Below are 21,422 nucleotides of genomic sequence, written 5' to 3'. Positions count from 1 at the left end.
GATTTGGTGTTCAGAAATGATGGGTGGTGGGCGTATGGGCAAAAACAACTACAACAGTCGGTCTTCATCTTCAAGCTCTATGTATAATAATGATGTGAGAGAGCTTCAATGTTGGTGTCCTAGAATTTGTGTTGTAAGAAAAGCCAACACTGTCAATAACCCAGGAAGACCTTTCTATGTCTGCCCTATGCCAAATGTTTGTTTAACGATGGTTATGTGATATGGTTTGTTAAAATAGTACTGATTTTGTCTTTTGATTGTATAGGATGATGGTGAAAATTGTAAATTTTTGTGTGATTGAGTTGTTTAAAATGTTATTGTATTGTGCCAAGTCTGTGTAATGTTGTAATGAAAAGAGGTTGTCAATGAATGAATTTAACCCTTCTGTCAAAAAATTTCAATCAAATTGGTCCTTCGATTGTATGTCTCTCCATCATATCGATCCCCAAATTAGTGAAAATACCATCAAATAAGTCCTTGAATTTTCACAACATATATCACTGCAATTCTTGGTGCATACATTTGCTGAACAAAGTAAAAAGTAAAAGACATACACTTTGATTGTAAAAAGACAGACATTTGCATACCATCATAAGTCATACATTTGATGTTCATAAGTCATTACATAGCCAAAAAAATAACACTACATAGCCATCAAGTCATTTGATGTTCTTAAGTCATTACATATCCAAAAAAACATAAATTAAACAAGTCCAAAAAGCATTAATTAAACTAGTCCAAAAACATAATTTAAGCAAGCATCACTACTTTGGAAATCCTGGAATTGGGATAAACTCCATGTATTGGGGTTGAGTAGAAGCGGATGACTCGCAATTTGGATTTGAAACTCTAATAACTCCAGGAGCAATTGAATTTTGTGGAGCAGGACCCCTCAGTGGTGCTTGTTTATGTCTGTCATTCGAAATCACTGGTTCTCTCATGCCATATCTCCTTGTACCAATTCCTTGCAAATAAAATCAATCATATCAGCCCTTAAATTATAACAATATCCATCAAATTAGTCCTTAAATTATAAAAATCAATCATATTAGTCCTTATCTGTCTATGTCTTGTATGGGATCAATATGATTTTTTTTTTTGGTACAATATGAAATTAATTCTAACATACGAACATAACCAATAAAAACCGAGATTTATGGTTCGAATCTAGCTCTGACAATGCAACATTGTTAAATCTCTTGAGGGACATTTTTACCACTCATTGCAGATCTTGTCGCCTTGAGTGAATAGTCTAGTTGTATGCAAAAGATACTCAATTCACACAAAAAAAAATAACCAATGAAAACATCAAAATAATGTTCAAATAATTTTTATAAAATTTATCGTACTTTTTAATTATGATTTTTTGATAAGGTGTTTTTCTTAAAAAAATTATTACTTGATGTATGGTGACATTTTGATATATATCTGGTACAAAAATTATTCCCTTTCACGTTAATAGTCATGTAATCAATACGTTTGGTTTGGCACTCTGACACTCCATTGCTTACTTGTTTCGCTTGCTTGCAATATTTATTTTGATGTGTTAACAACCATAAAATAACTATGCAAAAGGAAATAATATTCAAAAACCAACCTTGTCTCTTTTTGCGCCTATAGTAATACAATTTTGAAAGATAGAAAAATAAATAGAAGAAACCAAAAAAGGAATTAGTCGTTGTTGGAGATGGCATAGAAGGAGATGGTTGTTGAATAAAAAGGAAGAAAGCTTAGCTTCAAGGCAATGGGGACCCTGCAACCAACACCAGCAACACTTATGTGGACACATATTAGGTGTGAGGACACCTAAGTCTTTCAAAGCACCAAAATTTTCATACATAAAACACTAACTTGTTCTCAACCTCACCACCTCATTGTGCCATTTTCACCTGTCACCAACAAGATATGGAAGCCAGCGCCGGACTAGTCGCTGGTTCTCACAACCGGAACGAGCTTGTTGTCATTCATGGCCATGAAGAGGTAATAATAAACTTATAACCACAAGTGAGTGGCTAGAGATATTTGTTTGTTTGTTTTTATGTTGATAGTTTTGTTGTGTTGTTTTGGTGCAGCACAAGCCATTGAAGAACTTGGACGGTCAAGTGTGCGAGATATGTGGTGATGATGTTGGACTTACTGTGGATGGAGATTTGTTTGTGGCATGTAACGAGTGTGGTTTTCCGGTGTGCCGGCCTTGCTATGAGTATGAAAGAAGGGAGGGGAGACAACTTTGTCCTCAGTGCAAGACCAGATACAAGCGTCTCAAAGGTAGAATTATATACTGAACAAGTTATTTTTAGCCTTTGTTTACATGCATTAAACTTGTTAAAACATGAACCTTACATGATACAGTTTTAGATGACTGTGATATTAATTTGATCGATTAACTCAAATGCATATAACTAATGATGTTTAGGGAGCCCTCGGGTTGAGGGAGACGATGATGAGGAGGATGTGGACGATATTGAACATGAATTCAAAATTGAAGACAAAATGAACAATCATGATCATTCTGCTGAGGCCATGCTGCATGGGAAGATGAGCTATGGAAGAGGTCCTGAAGATGATGAAAATGCACACTTCCCAGCTGTTATTGCTGGTGGTCGCTCTCGGAATGTAAGAATTTCACCATTTCTAGTCCATCTTAAACTCGATAGAACTTGTAATTCAATACAACTAAATTTGCTTTTTACATGCATGCAGGTGAGTGGTGAGTTCCCAATATCATCTCATAGTTATGGGGAGCAGATGCTATCTTCACTGCATAAAAGAGTGCATCCATATTCCGCTTCTGATTCTCGTAAGATGTAGTTTATAGATTTATCACTTTCTTGGTTCATTTGCAAAACGGATTATGCCAAAATTGGTTTAATTTCTTGCTAAAGTCCAAATCTTATACTAGTTATACAGGCCTTTCTTTTGGCACTGATTAAAATACAACCCTGAAATGCTTTTCTTAGCTTACTACAACATGGTGGATATGATTATAATATGTGGCATGCTGTGATAAAAACAGGAAGTGCAGGGTGGGATGAAAGGAGAGAAGATGGATCATATGATAGAATGGATGACTGGAAATTGCAGCAAGGAAATTTGGGACCTGAACCTGATGAAGATCTAGATGCAAACATGTATGCTTTTCAGTACTAAATGCATTTCCTGACAATTTAATTCTAATGAAATGATAGTAATATTTGAAAGATCATAATTAATATTAATGTTAGTTACTACTATACAATGTGAACCGATGCAGGTCAGATGAAGCAAGACAACCACTGTCAAGGAAGGTACCAATAGCATCTAGCAAAATCAATCCATATAGGATGGTGATCGTGGCACGGCTTGTTATTCTTGGCTTCTTCCTCCGATACAGACTTATGAATCCAGTACATGATGCAATGGGGCTATGGCTAACTTCAATTATATGTGAAATCTGGTTTGCTATATCATGGATCCTTGATCAGTTCCCCAAATGGTATCCTATTGATAGAGAAACATACCTTGACCGTCTTTCACTCAGGTAAAGGGACCTTCCCTCCTGATTGTTGAAATACCAGTGTTTAAATATTTATATCTCTGAACAAAGAAAGTTGTTTATCAGGTATGAGCGTGAAGGCGAACCCAATATGCTTGCTCCTGTAGATGTGTTTGTTAGTACTGTGGATCCCTTGAAGGAACCTCCTCTGAATACAGCCAACACAGTTCTTTCAATCTTGGCAATGGACTACCCCATTGATAAGATATCATGCTACATTTCTGATGACGGAGCTTCAATGTGTACATTTGAAGCCCTGTCGGAAACGGCAGAGTTTGCTAGGAAGTGGGTACCATTTTGTAAGAAATTTTTGATAGAACCTCGTGCACCAGAGATGTACTTCTCTGAGAAAATTGACTATCTAAAGGACAAGGTGCAGCCAACTTTTGTCAAAGAACGTCGGTCCATGAAGGTTTGTATTAATCTATTAGAATTGTTGAAAAAAAATGAAGTTCTGAAATCAGTTTAAAGCTTACTCACCGACTATTAATTGGATGCATGGCAGAGAGAATATGAAGAGTTTAAGGTTAGGATCAATGCACTTGTGGCAAAAGCTCAGAAGGTTCCTGCAGGAGGGTGGATTATGCAGGATGGGACACCATGGCCAGGAAACAATACTAAGGATCATCCTGGTATGATTCAAGTCTTTCTTGGTCACAGTGGAGGTCATGATAGTGAAGGAAACCAGCTTCCTCGCCTTGTTTATGTATCTAGAGAGAAAAGGCCAGGATTTCAACACCACAAGAAAGCCGGTGCCATGAATGCTCTGGTAGAGTTACTTGAACAAACAGATTTTGTTATTTTTATGATGTCCATTCACCTTTCTGAACCACACTTACTTGACTCATCTAATAATTTATGTAACTTCCAGGTACGGGTCTCTGCAGTGCTTACAAATGCTCCTTTTATGCTGAACTTGGATTGTGATCATTATATCAATAACAGCAAGGCTGTCCGAGAGGCCATGTGCTTCTTGATGGACCCCCAAACAGGGAAGAAAGTCTGCTATGTCCAGTTTCCTCAAAGATTCGATGGCATTGATGCGCATGATCGATATGCTAATAGGAACACAGTTTTCTTTGATGTAAGTCACTGCAAGAAAGTCAACATCAACACGACATGATCTTCTTTGAAGCAATTGATGTTTTTGTAGTAGTGCAAGCTAATATATATTACCAATTCCTCTTGTTTCTGTCATGGCAGATTAACATGAAGGGTCTAGATGGTATTCAGGGTCCTGTGTATGTCGGCACAGGGTGTGTTTTTAGAAGGCAGGCTTTATATGGATATAATCCTCCTAAGGGTCCCAAGCGTCCAAAAATGGTAAGTTGTGATTGCTGCCCATGTTTTGGAAGGCGCAAGAAGGTTAAGCATGCAATGAACGACGCAAATGGAGAAGCTGCAGGCCTAAGAGGTTCTAATTTTACAAATAGTCAGCAATCTTGATACTAAATCCTTATACAAATTGATTTCATGTTCACCTGTTCTAATCTCTGTCACATGTCCATATAGGAATGGAAGATGACAAAGAGTTACTGATGTCCCAGATGAATTTTGAGAAGAAATTTGGGCAGTCATCGATTTTTGTGACTTCAGTCTTGATGGAAGAGGGTGGTGTACCTCCTTCGTCAAGTCCAGCAAGCCAACTTAAAGAAGCCATTCATGTAATCAGTTGCGGATATGAAGATAAAACTGAATGGGGGATTGAGGTAACACCAACATTGGCAGCCTAGGCTCTCAATTGATATTTTACAATAGTTGTTCACAATAAGAAAATCAGCTCATCCATTATTTTGTTTTCCAAATTGCAGCTTGGTTGGATTTATGGATCTATTACAGAGGATATTTTAACAGGCTTTAAGATGCATTGCCGTGGTTGGAGATCCATTTACTGTATGCCAAAGAGAGTAGCATTCAAGGGTACTGCTCCTATCAACTTGTCAGATAGACTCAACCAGGTGCTTCGTTGGGCTCTTGGCTCCATTGAGATCTTCTTCAGTCATCATTGCCCTTTATGGTATGGCCACAAGGAAGGGAAGCTGAAGTGGCTGGAGCGATTTGCCTATGCAAACACAACCGTGTACCCCTTCACCTCCATACCTCTAGTTGCCTACTGTATTCTTCCAGCTGTCTGCTTACTCACTGACAAATTCATCATGCCACCGGTAACATTTTTATTCTTTTATCTTCCTGTTAGAAAATGAGTTAAGACACGACGAGCTTTTGAAATTATAATTTTTTGACAAACATTACAATATTTCATTATATTACCTTCAAAAGCACAAGAATGATCACGATCTTTTTATGTATGTAGTAGGAATTCAACTTTTAAATCCATAACAGCTAGAAATGCTAGGCATCATTGTTCAAGGATGCTCAGAGAATTCATGCCAAGCCTTTTTACTCAATTTTTTTTTTAATTGTTCATTCTTCAGATAAGCACTTTTGCTAGTTTGTACTTTGTTGCTCTCTTCTCTTCAATCATGGCAACGGGCATTCTTGAGTTGAAATGGAGTGGAGTCAGCATTGAGGAATGGTGGAGAAATGAGCAATTCTGGGTCATTGGTGGTGTATCAGCACATCTCTTTGCTGTCATACAAGGGCTTCTGAAAGTTCTTGCTGGAATTGACACAAACTTCACTGTTACATCCAAGGCAACAGATGATGAGGAATTTGGAGAATTGTACGCCATCAAGTGGACCACTCTCCTAATTCCTCCAACGACTATCTTAATAATCAATATTGTTGGGGTTGTTGCTGGAATCTCAGACGCCATAAACAATGGTTACCAATCATGGGGACCTCTATTTGGAAAACTCTTCTTTTCCTTCTGGGTGATTGTCCATCTATATCCATTCCTTAAAGGTTTGATGGGTCGGCAAAACCGCACCCCCACCATTGTTGTGATATGGTCAGTGTTGTTGGCTTCCATTTTCTCTTTGTTATGGGTAAGAATTGACCCATTCGTGATGAAAACTAAGGGACCTGATACCAAGCTATGCGGAATCAACTGTTAAAAAGACTGGTTTGTTTTCCTACAGTATTCTTTGATAAACATCTTTATGTGAATTCTTGATTGAGAAGTATGATGTGTGGATCAACAAAGCTTAGATGCACAAGAATGAATGAGCAAAGAGTGAATTATTAGGAAGTGCAAATGCAGTTTTCACATTTTTGTAAATGTAGTGGATATCTTGTGTTTTGGTTCAAATAACAAAGGATTGAAAAGTATACCAATAGTACAGGTTTACGGTTTACCTATACATTGTTGCAAATTAGTACGTGTCGATAATATTCTATCAAATGCATCTAAATCAGTATATCTAATCCAACTCATGTGTATAAATTGTATAATGAAGAAATTGCAACAAACAAGAAAAGAAACAGAATCTTCATTCAATTAGTTCTTCACAATTCATAATCATGAAAGCATCAAGTCGGTTGCATCATGAGTTAAATTAATTAATTACATAAACATTAACATATTTCATGTAATTAAGAACATATTTCCTCTCAAAAAAAAGAAAAGAACATATTTGCGGATGTAGCATTTGGCAGGACTATATGAATTTTCTAGGTTTTCTGTTTCTTCCTCTACAATCTTTACAAGTTATGCACTAGTAGATTGCCACGAATAAGTACAAAGTAAGAATATATAACAGTAAATGACCCTTAAAACCTGGACTAAGAAACAGGACAGGAAATAGAACTTACTTGACTAACTTCTTGATAGCTAATGGTCTGGGTTTTTGCTACTATAAGAAGCGTCTTCGAGATACCCATAATTTATGATTCTGGATTTGTTGCCCTATAAATACAAAAGAGGAAGGAAATAGAAATGTTTTTTACAATTGAACTACTAAATTAGCTTTCCTTTGTTTCCTCATATATGTAAAACAGGGAAGTTGAGTTCATATAGAAAATTCAGACAAAAAAGTAGAGTTTGTTTTAACTTGCTATAATGTTAACATCGAAAAGATTGCTTAACCCACCCAAACTATGATGTAACTTTTGTCTTTTAGACTGAAAATAGAAGGCACCGACATTTTATCCTTCTATTACCTTCTTTATTTGTTTGCTTAAATAAACTTTTGGTCCCCTTCTTTTTGCTAATTTATGTAAGATTTTGCTTCCCACATTTCCAAATCCAAAAATACAGTCCCCAAATTTTAAAATTTATGAAATTTTCGCCATCACCAAATTTTTTGCTTATTGTTGCTGATGTGTCATATTGAATGGTGAGGTCCTTGGGTGCCACAATGCACATTTTTCTGAAAATTTTGATTTTATACGATTTCTATTTTTTTTTTTTCATTTTAAGTTTTATTTTTTAAAATAACACTTTAATGATATAGAAAACCAAATAAGAAGATTCCACATATGCACTGTCACACCACTCTATGACTTACATGCCCATTATTCAGCTTGACATATCGGCAAAAATAAGTCCCAAGTTAGTGGCGAAGTAAATTTCTGAAATTTTCAAAATTGGGGGACTATATTTTCATATTTAGAAATGTGGGGAGTAAAATCAAATCAACAAAAGTAGGGGTCCAAAAGTGCAGTTTACCCTTTTCTTTTTCACTGTTAAAAGCCAACAAACAAGAGCACATTGAAAATCATCAAGACATGATCTCAGTATCCTGAAAATGATAGATCAAACTTGGCAGTAGGATGGATCATAAAGCTGAATTTGAGCAAAAAACGTAATAAATGTGTTTAAAACGCAAGTATATCAGGAAGAACGTCCAGTTTCCACAGTTGTTGTATACATGTTATTAAAATGAAATGTGAGATGCCTATTCTTCCACCCCATGTGCTTTCACCAACAGCCTCCCTAGAAGAAAATACCCCTTTCTGAAAGATGTTTCTGCAATTATGGTACTTTCTTGAACGTACACACTCTACCCTGTCCCAGCTTGAACATATGTTTAGTTCAAATATAACTCCAAGCTTGTGATCATCCATGGACACAGTGAGGTAAACCATGGATGAAACTTCCTTTAGTCAGGCCGGTGCTGTGAAATTTTGTACTTCTCAAGTGGAGGTTCACATGAGGGTTCAGACTCCATATCAAAATTGTAAGATAAATAATATGAAAGCAAAAGATTAGATAATGCTTCTGCTCCATATAACTTTAAGTGGTGAAAAAATATTAGTTCGGCTTCACCAATAATCGCCACAAGAACAGATCCCATCTTTGAAATGGTGGAATCTGTTAGCATCCCTAACCACTATCACTCTTTCAGTGATCTTCGATATAAACTTAGTTGCAGTGTGGCAATCCAAACAAACCCGAAGATTCTTGATGATCCTGATCTCATTACCAGGTTCAGTGGTGATAAGGCCAAAAGCTATGGCTAACTTCTCACTATGAACATTCACCGCGAGTTCTTTTTCCTCTTCTTCCACGTCATGTAAAGCAGGGACTGTTTCTGCCTGATACCCCATCTCCCTCATCTTGCCCGTTAACTTCTCCAGCTTTGCATAAATATCGGTTGCATGAGAATGAGAACGATCACCAGATACAAAGACATGGGGGGTCCCATTAACCTCAATTAGAGTGCACCCTGGACTCTTTGCCAGTTTTCTTTTCTTAACAACTTGTCGTATTGAAGCAGCCTTTGGGAAGTTTCTTTCCACAGAGTATATATTAGAAAGTAAGACATAGTATCCTACGCTACCTGGATCGAGTTCAAATAGCCTTTCTGAAGCCAAGCGGGCTATGTCCGTGTCTTTGTGAATCATGCAGGCACCAAGCAATGTACCCCAGACAGCAGGACCCGGCTCAACAGGCATTTTCTTTATAAATTCTAAGGCTTTTTCTAACTGTCCAGATCGTCCCAGAATGTCCACCATGCATGCATAGTGCTCGATTAAGGGCTCAATCCTGTATTTATTGACCATATTATGAAAAATTTCCTCTCCTTCTCCTACTAAGCCAGCATGGCTGCAAGCATACAAGACTGAAAGAAAAGTGACTGCAGATGGATTATACCCTAAATGTAACATCTCATTATAAAGCTTAAGTGCTTCATGCCCATATCCATGGAGCCCATAACCAAAAATCATAGTATTCCAAGTTACAGTATTCTTTTCACTCATCGAATCAAATAATTGCCAAGCCTCCGAAATGTTCCCACACTTGGCGTACATGTCAACTAGAGCTGTCGAGACATAAATGTTTGGCTCAAGATTTTCGCTTTTAATCAAATGATGGACCCATTTTCCAAAACTTAAAGATCCTAGTTGAGCACAAGCTGAAAGGATGGTCGTGATGGTAACTGCATTTGGAGTGAATTCAGTCTTCATCATTTCCTTAAAAAGAGAGATAGCCGTCTCTGTCGAACCATTTTGCGTGTAACCCGAAATCATAGCATTCCAAGCCACCACGGTTTTCTCTGGCGATTCATCAAACAGATGGCGAGCCAAATCTATTTCATTAAGTTTGTTGTATATAGCAGTGAATGCAGTTGAGACGGTCGGATTCAAAATAATACCGGATTTCACACAAAACCCATGAATAGAGCAAGCCAAATGCAGATGACCAAATGGAGAATGCAGTGGAATCAAACCAACAATTGTACTTGAACTGACTCTCTCACCAGAAAAAAGCAGCTCTCTGAAAAGCTTCACAGAACATTCAGTCCCACCATTGGCAGTAAACCCAGAAATCATCGCATTGTACGCTATCAAGTCCGGCCTATTAATCCTCCTAAACAACAACCTCGCCGTGTTTACATCCCCACATTTAGAATACAAGGAAATCAAACCGGTCAACACATAATCACAAAAACCAAACCCAATTTTCAAAGCCAAACACTGAATCCCCATCCCAACTTTCAACTCTTGCAACTCAGCAGCAGCAGGAAGCACAGCAGTAACAGTCGACGAATCCACCCTCACCCCATCTGCAACCATTTCCCTAAAGAGCTGAATAGAATCATCAAAACAACAATTCTTAACCAACCCATTAATCATAGTGTTCCACAAAACAGTATCTCTCTCAGGCATTCCATCAAACACTTTCCTTGCATACACAACTCTCGAAAACTTGCAGTACAAGTCAACAAGAGCAGAACCAACAAACACATTAGAACCATACCCATCAATAATAGAATGAGCATGCAGAAGCATCAAATGCTTATCATTAGAACAAGCGGCAACGGCGAAAGCGTAGGTGAAGTTATCAGGGGAAAGATTGGTATTTCGACGTAAATGGGTGTACAGAGAAATGGAAGAAGAAGGTGAATCGTTGAGGGAGAAGCCACGAACGAGGACATTGAAGAGGAAGATGTCTGGTTTGGGAACAGAGAAGAAGAGGGCGCGTGCGTGGCGCGTGGCGGAGAAGTCGAAGAGTTTTTGAGTGAGTTTGGTGAGGGTGGCGAGGTCGAAACGGTAACCATTGAGAATGAATTGAGCGTGGGTTTGAGCAAGATGAGGAAATGTTGAAGCTTTGTTGATTAGGGAAAATAGTGTGTTGCGGCTGAGTTTGCCACTGCTATTGCCGAGAATCATTGAACTAATTTTTCATTTATGCTTTCGCGGGACACAAAAGTTTGTGTTTTTTTCTAAGTTCTGAAAACGATTTGTGTAGGTGGAAAACATTTTTTTTTTTTTTTTTTTAAGGAACATAAAATACTTTACTTACATGTTAATCGTTTTTCATCGGCTTCAGTGAAAAAGTGTGTTTATTATTAACACTTTCTTTAATATTCATTTTTTTATTAGTTTAAATCGTTGTAAATGTTAAAAAGAGCGTTGAAAAGTAAGTGTTGCTAGCATTTCTCGTGTTACATTATCACGTTGACATGTCTACAAAACGTTTATGACACAAAACATCTTTATTTATAAACATTTTCTCCTTATTAATTCCGAATTTAAATCTAACTTTACATATAAATACATATAAATGTATCATGAACATCACCACAAATCAAGTAATCCAACATCGTCATAGTTTTAAGAGTAGTGAATTTTTAACCCACCAACTTTAACATTAAACATCTATTCAGTTTTTTGACATTTTAAAAAGAATTACTCTTTTATTCTCTCTTCACTTCACTTGATTCTTTTGGAGTGGAGTGTTTCACATGCATGATAAATTTTCATATACATGAATCAAACATCAAACTCTAGATCGTCGTATAGTTAAGGGACCCTAGGCGCCACCTAATCATGCAACACCAGATTGATATGAGTAGGGATCCCTTTATTTTTCAAAAAAAATAAAAATGGGGATATCCATTACTAAAATTTTAAGATTTGGTGGTGGGACTCATTATTTACTTTTTTGTTTATCTACATCTCTTAAAATTGAGTCTTCTATATCTTTTGAGAAAAGGAGAGGATTCCAACTTAGTGGTGACATGTATCATGCATTTACATCTCAATTTTATAATGGACATTTCTATTGCTTTTGAGAAATGAAGAGGATCTCTACACATTTGATATAGGCCACGTTATGTTCAAAATCTCTTTGTCATACTTGGCGAGATAAATGTAAATATAGACTATTTTGTTCTTTTACTTTGCATTTTCTTTTCATTTGCCTGATACAAAATTACAAGTGGAAAGCTCGGGCCACCAGTGTTAACTAGAAAGAAAAAGATAATGGTTGAACAATATAATTTCCAACATATTTGAGGGAAGAGGGGAACCAAAAAAAAAAACCTATTTAAAAAATTTACATACTAATACTACCACTTTGGGTGCAGCCGCAAGAGACTATTTCCTGTTAGCTTGGTAGCAGGTCAGGCTCATGTGTGTCTAAATTTCTGAGATGGTGTCTGGAACCATAGTAGAAGCATTGTAGACGCGCGATAAGGATGAAGCTACACATTGTAGCTTCTATATGGATGTGCGTTGAAAGACTTTTGGACGCAGAAACAATCGCGCTATGAGATTGGTTACCTTTTTACCTCCAAAGCTTGCTTGAATTGCATCAGATGTGTCCGAAGGCTATATTCCTCAACCTGATATCGCCAAAAAAAGTATATAATTAAAAACTAATACAAGAACAATGATAAAGCACGTTGCATTTCATTCCTCTCGGTCTAAGCCATAAATTGAAGAACCAGTTCACATACGCTTCGTTTCTTTCAAACTGTCCAATTGTAAGGGACTGATAAAGGCCCTAGACCTTAGTGTTGAAAGGACGCCTCTTCCTTTCATGAAATGAAAAGAAGAAGAACTATGTACATTTGGCTTGTTCACTTCTTCATTCAGATGGAAGCATGAAATAAGTAACTATAGCCTTGATGAATATATTATATATGTGGCATCGTGACCATCACACATCTATAGATAATATAGTTGCAGCAGTTATACTACTAGCAAACCATGAGGAGGTGTGGTGGATAACTGTGCATGCCACATATATTGGTTAAATACACACAAGTCTCTAATTGATCACGTTTTTTGCACTTACACCTCCACCCATTCATTATCAAAGTTTTAATGAACAGTTTAATTATGTGCAACAGTTTTCAGATATTAAATGGCAGAGTGAAAAGAGTTATAAAACTACACTTAAATGTCAGAATAGACAAGAAATAAGCATTTGACCATCAAAGCATTTTCACATTATGACATGTTCAACCTTCCTCAACAACTAATTCATTTCTAGTATTTCAGTGAAAAATGAGGGAGTATATAGTAAAAGTAATAGCAAAATTAAAATAGTTTACAACCAACCCAGGTTCTTAAGATCTAGACTGAAGCTCTAGTATGATTCACTAATCAAGTATTGCAAGAAAATCAAACTTAATGCAAAATTTGATAAGTGTGAGTGGAATGTATTCTCCACGAATTTATGCCCGTCCTTAGCATCATAAAATTGAAAAATTATATCTGCATAATTTAAGTTCATAAACTATATAGGCTTAATACATCATTTGATCCCTTAACTTATTTTCAGTTTTCAATTTGGTCCCCTAACTATTAAACGTTCTAAATTGGTCCTTTATCTTCTTTCCATCATTCAATTTGGTCCTATTTTATTCATTTTAACCCCCAAGAAAAGGAGACCACTGGATAAATGAGGTCTATAAGATCTAACTGTGTATCACCAACACCTGATTTATTCATCTTCTTCAACTTTTTTTTTGTTCTTTAAAAAATTCATCATTTCAACTTCAACAAAAACCACAAAATCAAACATTTAAATTTATAACTAACACCACCACCACAAAAAAAAAAAGTTTTGGTGGACAAAAGCATCATTATTCCTTCATTATTGCTTACAGAACCGACAAAAGCATCACAAACAAAGCCACAATTCATTCTCGTTCCTCCAAATTCCGCATCGCATTGGTCACATACTATTGCATACTCCAAACTTGTTCACAATCTCGCCACAAAGGTTTCTCCTTTTCATCAATCACGTGATCCAAATTTCTTTTTCATTCATTTATTTTTCTGGGTTTTTCAATTTCATCTAGATTTTATTCAAAAAATTTGTTTTTTCTTGATAAGTATCAAAGTTTGTTACATTTTATTTAATTTTGATGATTAACTTGTATATTATTGGATATAACGGGGTTGATCTTGGTCATTGATCTCATCATCTCAGGAACAACTTACCTGAATCTCCTATGTGGTTTTGCTATGTTCTATAATTGACATTTAGATAATAGATATTTTTCTATGGTTTCGAAAGATTACAGTTTTGAGTGTAGCTAGAGTTTTGATTGAATGATATGAATTGGGGTACACCTAAAGATTCACCCAAAATGTCTTACCATCCAAGACCATTTTCTTGGATTGTTGTTTGAGTAGGAGCGCTTGCAATTTTCTTAATTTATGCTTCATTTGTTCTTGTTTCATCGCCGATTGGTGCCACGGTTCATGGATATTTTTACGGTATAGGTAGTCCTGAGAAGTTAGATGTATCCGGATCTCCCGCAAACGATGCTTCTATTGATAATAAACCGTTGAAAATAATGAGGTTGAAGATGATGAAGATTGATGAAAAGGTTGTATGAAGATGAAGATGAGGGAAGAAGATGAATAAATCAGGTGTTGGTGATACACAGTTAGATCTAATAGACCTCATTTATCCAACGGTCTCCTTTTCTTGGGGGTTAAAATGAATAAAATAGGACCAAATTGAATGATGGAAAGAAGATAAAGGACCAATTTGGAACGTTTAATAGTTAGAGGACCAAATTGAAAACGGAAAATAAGTTAAGGGACCAAATGATGTATTAAGCCAACTATATATTATGATTCTTACCTGCATAGACGTTGAAAAAGCCAGTAGCGCTTCACATTCATCAAGCATGGCTTTCTCCTGTGCTGATACAATAGCAACTTCAGAAATTAAGTTATTCATGCCCTCAACCTGTCAGACACAGTATTAAATTAGGTCAGCCTCTCGTAGAACATAAAATTTGATGAACAATGCATAAAATATACTAACCCTTTAATGCCCAAAACTTCAGTTCTACTAATATGAAAAATCAAAAGGAAGAAAAACATATTTTTAGGAACCTTTCTTTTGGTATAGAAAAGACTTTCCAAAACTGGACAGAATTGAATAAACAAAGGAATAATTATATCGAAAGACTGAGAAAGGATAAAAAAGAATAAGAGAAAATATCTCCTCCAAGGGTTTCCACTTCACAATAGAGTCAGTACTTTATTCACAAATTTTACAATGATTCAAAGATACCCTGCTCAAACAAACTAACCAACTAACTAATTGCTCTAACACTCTTAACTACTCTAATTCCCCTTAAATCTATATCCTAACACATAGAACCAGCAAAAATGTTTGCATTCGAAATAGCAGGATAGAACTAGCACTAGGAGATTATGTGAATCACAGCAGTAGAACTCTTGAGACAGTTAACTCACCCGTGAGAACAAAGGGCGGATTGCAGATCCCATAGCTTGCATGACATCAACAGCTGAACAGATAGCAACCTTCAAGGGCTCAATATCTGCCTGTAGGAGTGTAAACATAGAATAATTGATGCTAGTGCACTTCTTAGGTAAGTTGTAACAAACCAAAAAGCACAAAACCATGCATACCTTTGCCCCTCCAGTGAGTGGAAGACGAAGCGTGTTTGCCTCTAAATCTTCTACAGCCCCAGATAGAGCATCAACATGATTGCTTTCAAGAGCAGCCCAGTCATCAAGGTAGGCCATCTAGTTCATTGACCATAAAAAATTTATTACTATTATTCAAAGTTGAAAAATTAACTAAGGAAAGAAACTAGCATCACATACAATAATTGATATCATATCAGATACTCAGCGTTGTAAAAGATTTCATATAATATCTGTAACTTTCTTGATCAAAATGTTTTTTTTAAATCTGTAATCCTGATCTTTTTTTTGAAAGAAAATCTGTAATCCTGATCAAAATGTAAGCAACCTCCAAACTATATCAGATTCTCTTAGCATACCACAGTACCCATTCTTCCGATGTTTTACTATCAACAAGCAGAATCATAACCTTATGTATATTGTATAACAGATACTTATGTATGGACAAGAAAAATAGAAAGGGCAACAAGCAGAATCATAACCTTATGTATATTGTATATTGTATAAGCAGAATCATATAATATCTCATATAAACGTATCTTAATTGCTAGTATCTGTTGGACTTTCACCAATTAAGACTTATGTATATTGTATAACAGATACTTATTTCAACCATTAACATGAAACATGAATAACATATTATCAGATACTAACATAAACACGATTTTTCGATAAAACAAGGGCAATCTCTTGGTAAGTACATGTGTGTCACTTATAAACTCCACAATAATTGTCTGAAACTAAAGTACTCAAACGAATAAAAACACGTGAACGGACTGTACTACAGTAACAAAGATTTTTTTGAACTGGTACTATAATAATACAATATGATAGGAATATTTCAGTCAAGAGAAAGGCATTACTTGATCATTCAAAATAGAGTTTAGCTTTAGCTCAAGCTGCAGCTGTTGGAGATAGATTCTCTTTCTAGTTATCGACTCCCACATAGACAAAGTAGTGCTCCATACATTATACAAAGTTTTCTGCATCATTGAACAAGTACTTGTAAATTGATGCAGGTAAATGATTCCAAATATGCAATTTATTTATGTAATAGAGGAAGTCCGCAAAGAAGAATTTGCCGGAAATAGCAAGTCATACCTCCACAATTGCATTTTTAACATAAAACGCGTCCTCTGCTCTCGCATTGGCAAATCTCCATTGCAAGTATCTGTTATACATGAGCCTTAATTGGTGAGCATCTTCAACATACGCTGCACCTTTTTTCCCTTTTTTAAAATCGGCAATAAAGCTAAGCACAGATATTGAATTATTGGATTGGTTGGATGAATTGGTTGCCCTTATTCGACTTGGACTAACCCCTCCGGGAGGAGTTGCTGGCCTTGACCGAGATGGACTGACACCTCTTGAACTAGAAGAGGATAGCATTGTGGTCCTACTAGGTGAGGCAGGACGTGACCCTGGAGTTGCCAAGGACTGAGATCTGACTCCAGCAAATGCTAATCCTGTTTTACCTGATGTAGTGGCAAGAACAGATTTGTGAGGTCTTAATACCTGGAAGCTGTCATCAAATGCTTTCACCTCGCTTCCTATTCTACCATTTTCAACAAGCGACAATAGCCTTGCAACATCAGTAGATGTTTTTTGCAAGGGCCTGCTTGCATCACCTGGTAACGAAAATCTTCTAAGTGAAGATACACCACTTCCTGGAACAGAACTGTTCAACGTTCTGGTTATCTTATCTGAATGATCAACACTTCTATTTAAGGAATTAGAAGATACCTTCCCACCTATTCTACTTGGCCACCGGTGCTGATCTATCAATCGAGATTGCAAACCATCAACTGGTTTCGAGTTCTCAGACTGATCAGAGGCATTCTTCCCTTTAAGAGGACTCCTCCTTCTCTCTGGCGTAGGCTTTCGTGTATTTGGTGTTTCAACCTGCTTATGTGCCACATTTGAAGTTGGCCGTAGAGTGCGATCAGAAGCACTAGTAACAGGCCTCTCTTTCTTGCTCACAGGTATCGAAATGGTATCTGACTGAAAAGAAACACTCAAACTTCGCATTGTGGAAGGCCATAGACTCTCTTGCATACGGCTACTGGCTGCCCTTCTGGATAAATGCACATCATCCTGAGCTGGTGTAGAAGGACTTGGTGGGGAAGTAGGGGTTGTAGGCCGCTTCCTCTCAGCTGATAGAGCTCTCTTGGGTAACAATTTGGACGCTGCAGTTGTTCTTGTAAAGCTGCTTGGAGATGGGCATCGACGAGGACCAGATGGAGACGGGCAACGATGAGTACCAGATGGAGACGGGCATCGTTGAGGACCAGAAGCCGCTGCCGGAGTAGGTGACTTATACCTTGAACTAACTTCCCTAGTTCCAGAGCGCCGGGTGGGGATTGCATTATTCTTTTCAGCCGGGACCAGAGGGCGTCTCGGGGTCTCCCTAGTTCTATGTTTCCGTAATGCTTGCTCTGATTCACATACATCCATCCACTCTAACCCAATCAGACCACATTGATGGAAGTTTTCATTAAATTAAACCAAATATAGCAAGCAACTTTGGCACTCCAAATCCAATGGAATAAATGAACAGCGAAGATTATCCAGAAAGAAGATCCTTTTCTCTGCAATAAATCTGTCACAGATGAAAATAAAGTAAGATACTACAGACTGGTAAAGAGAAGAAACACAAAGAAAGAATAAACCACTTCAAAAGGAGAAAAATAAAAAAGCGCACATCTTTACAGAGACTTAGATCTGTTGGAGAATGAATTTGAGAATCGCAGGTAATTAACACAAGTGGGTATGTTTTTTTCATGAAAAAAACCCCGAATCCAACAAGATCAAGACACTGCAAGAAGAATATGGAGAAGGAAAACAACATCTGGTGTAATGGATGAGAGAAACTAGCGGAAACTGTCTCAACGTACATTTAACGTTTTTTATCATTAAAACTTGGTTTATGGTTAATTCAAGATTAATAAAAAAAAAAAAAAAAAAAAAAAAAAGTTGATTTGCTGGTTTAAGGGGGGGTCCCCTTGGAAATTAGGGATAGTGAAAAATAAAATGGAATAATAGAGGGTATATAAGATAAGAAAGAGGAAATGCATAGGCTTTAATTTTTCCCCTTTTGTCTCTCTCACGAGAATGCCATGGTCTTGTGGGCTGGCAATAGGTTCACTCCACACAAACACACTCTGTCCAATTTCTTCTTCTCTCTCAACTCCTTTTCATGAAAGGGAATTCAATGAAAGTGATACAATAACTTGCATTGCAGGCCCCAAATTTAACTAACTAATCTCTCTCCTATAACACCAAACTAATTAAGTTGCAAGCAATTTAATCAATATGTAACTTTTTCCTTAGATAATACTTACCATATAGTAACTGCTTTGTAGTATAAAATATAAATTTCCCCTTCCAAATTTGCAAACATAATATTATATTCAATAGAGCTAAAGCCAATTAATTATGTATTTTGTTTGTATTGATACTGCATAATGTTTTATATATTATTTTAATTTTAATAATTTAATTGAAGGTGGAAGTTTGAACTTGATGGTGTTATTGTTGTTTGGGGAATGGGCAAAGACAAGTAGATCCACGTGCAGTGATCATTGTCCATCCCCATATAACTATTGTGTAAACCTAACATGATACACAGACACCATTTTCTGCAACAACAAAAAATAAAAAATAGAAAAATGATAGTAGAGTGGTAATTTCGATTTTTGACACTAGTATGAAGAATATTGCTGAAATCCAAGAAGGAAAAGGTGAAAAAATTATTAACCTGAAAAATTGATTGAAAAGAAACAAAACAATGGGTTCAGAACAGAGATCCATGACAAATGTCTGAAATAACACAGATTCATGTCTCTCTCACTGAAGACACGGTTAAGTGTTATCACACACAAACAACTACTACTACATACTAATGTTCATTCAACTTTATTCCCAGATTCTTCCATAAATCAATAATAAACACATTCAAAACTTTCTCAAATTTTTCACAATTTCAATTTCAATTAAATAATGAAAACTACCTTCAGGAAATATATAATTAAAAGCATAAAACTTGATCGGAAACAAAAACCTAAAGTATTTCAAGCATAATGTGGTAATAATCAAAGTAATCATTAATCAAGACCATCGAGAATTTTTTTTATAGAAAAGATTGCAGAAAAGGAAAATTAATAAAAACCTAATTAACTAAATTCTAATGTAATTTTCACGTTGTACTGAATACTGATCGTATAAGTTTCTCCGATCAGATTGAAAGTTAAAACTAAACAACGAATCCACAAGAAAGAACCCTAATTGAATTAAATCACCTTGTTCGTGAAATAACGAAATTGGGATTGAAATCAGAGTCACCGGAGATTGAACGGAGAGGTTACAAGTGGTTGTCGGAGAGGAGTTTCACCGGCGATGGCAGTTTCGTGATTTTGAAAGTTAGTGGGAAAGAGAAAACAAATAAGAGAGAGAATTAAAAGAGGTAAGAAAAATTATGATTACGTGTTAAGGAAAAAGTTTACTAATAAAAAATAAAAAAGAATTAAAAAGGGTAATGATAAAACGGTTTCAGTTAAGGAAAAAGGAGGGAGACGTGGGGTCTGTTGTTTTCGCGCCACCTACTTTTAATTGTTCTTTTCCTCTAATCTAACTGCTATTACCATTCTTGTTCTTGTCTTTATAATTAATCATTTTTTAATTTTACTAAACTTTTATTATTTCTTAATTCTAAAAGTACATCTTTTTTATCTCCAATTGCAACAATAATCATCGTTTGTAACAACGTGTGGGGTCAATTATTCATTCATCTCAAATACTTTACTACTAGTATTATATTTGGGTATGTAATATAGGACTTGCCGGTTCGTTAGAATTAAAACCTGTAAAATTTTCTCATCGAGTATTTCAAGACCTAATTAACATCAAATATCATTTTTAATAGTAATCAATTCAAAATAAAATATAAGTTTTTGATTGATTGTTTTTACTTAGCTTTCGTCGACTATACAATACAATGATATTAAATGTCACTGTGTGACAATAACTGTCTAGTGGCATCATGCATGCAACAACGTATTTTTGACGCATTATGCCGTTTAGGTGTTTTCAAACCTCGTCTTTATGGATTGGATTTGATTCACAAAAATGGACGTAATACTCCATAAACAAGCGTATCTATATGTACAATACCAAAAGACCCGTACATCCCTCCTTAAAAAAAAAAACTAGTACATTCCTATGAATATAACACTCTGTTAATAATAATAAAAAATTATTACTTTGATAATGTAGAAATTATTACACATATTTCGAGATCTATAACATTGCCGGGTTCCACTTGTGTGACATTGAACATTTTTATGTTATATAACAATGTTCAATTAGGATGTACCACATGACACACCTTTTTTTAAAAAAAAAACAATTAAAGCTGATAAGAAAACACTTGAGAGTAGAAACTCAGAAAACCAAAAATGCATTCCCTCTTCTCCTTCTCCCCTACTACATCAGAACTCACCACCCACCGTCAACTATCCTCCTCCATCACCGTTACATCCCTCCACCACTGTTCTTGTAACGCTCTATTTCTATTAAAGCAATAAAACACGCGAATAAAGCATATATTCAAGAAATAGACGCTACGTCTTCAACAAAAACAAAATCAACATGCATATATAAAAATTCTCAACAGTCGTAGCGGATATAGATCATACATCTCTAAAGAAATAAATGAAATCTCCAAAACCCGACATATGGGCAAAATCCCCATAATACAAATCCAGCATAAACAATCTAGAATAATCATAAAGACATACATCCTAGATCAGAGTCTACCCTAAGACTCAAAAGGAAA

At 36.1% G+C, this 21,422-nt stretch overlaps 3 protein-coding genes across 4 annotated transcripts; 1 reads left to right on the top strand and 2 right to left on the bottom strand.

The window, feature by feature from the left end:
* The first annotated feature begins 1,674 nt into the window (after positions 1–1,674).
* Positions 1,675–6,798, top strand: LOC11440412 (cellulose synthase A catalytic subunit 7 [UDP-forming]). Its single transcript, XM_003610234.4, has 13 exons — positions 1,675–1,980; positions 2,073–2,268; positions 2,417–2,616; positions 2,704–2,800; positions 3,017–3,131; positions 3,254–3,520; positions 3,602–3,947; positions 4,041–4,304; positions 4,407–4,619; positions 4,739–4,949; positions 5,048–5,244; positions 5,347–5,700; positions 5,971–6,798. The coding sequence occupies exons 1-13, from the start codon at positions 1,906–1,908 to the stop codon at positions 6,550–6,552; spliced, it is 3,117 nt and encodes a 1,038-aa protein (XP_003610282.1). The 5' UTR covers positions 1,675–1,905; the 3' UTR covers positions 6,553–6,798.
* A 1,297-nt stretch (positions 6,799–8,095) lies between these two features.
* LOC11437873 (pentatricopeptide repeat-containing protein At4g30700) lies at positions 8,096–11,123 on the bottom strand. The gene has a single exon (XM_003610233.4). It carries the CDS (start codon positions 11,051–11,053, stop codon positions 8,702–8,704), a length of 2,352 nt encoding a protein of 783 aa, XP_003610281.1. The 5' UTR covers positions 11,054–11,123; the 3' UTR covers positions 8,096–8,701.
* An 865-nt stretch (positions 11,124–11,988) lies between these two features.
* On the bottom strand, positions 11,989–20,080 carry LOC11437569 (AUGMIN subunit 8). Of its 2 annotated transcripts, none has more exons than XM_013603129.3 (7): positions 19,888–20,080; positions 16,691–18,188; positions 16,453–16,572; positions 15,572–15,688; positions 15,395–15,484; positions 14,772–14,879; positions 11,989–12,510 (listed from the first exon to the last, which is right to left on the bottom strand). In XM_013603129.3, exons 2-7 carry the CDS (start codon positions 18,041–18,043, stop codon positions 12,445–12,447), a joined length of 1,854 nt encoding a protein of 617 aa, XP_013458583.1. In that variant the 5' UTR covers positions 18,044–18,188; positions 19,888–20,080; the 3' UTR covers positions 11,989–12,444. The 2 variants fall into 2 exon arrangements, with proteins under 2 accessions (XP_013458583.1, XP_024638268.1); XM_024782500.2 differs by lacking the exon at positions 19,888–20,080 and adding an exon at positions 18,291–18,538.
* Positions 20,081–21,422: the final 1,342 nt, after the last annotated feature.

The sequence above is a fragment of the Medicago truncatula genome, chromosome 4, assembly GCF_003473485.1.
Source record: "Medicago truncatula cultivar Jemalong A17 chromosome 4, MtrunA17r5.0-ANR, whole genome shotgun sequence".
Classification (NCBI taxonomy): domain Eukaryota; kingdom Viridiplantae; phylum Streptophyta; class Magnoliopsida; order Fabales; family Fabaceae; genus Medicago; species Medicago truncatula.
Note: the sequence above shows the minus strand (reverse complement) of the source record. Positions and strands in the feature narration are given on the sequence as shown.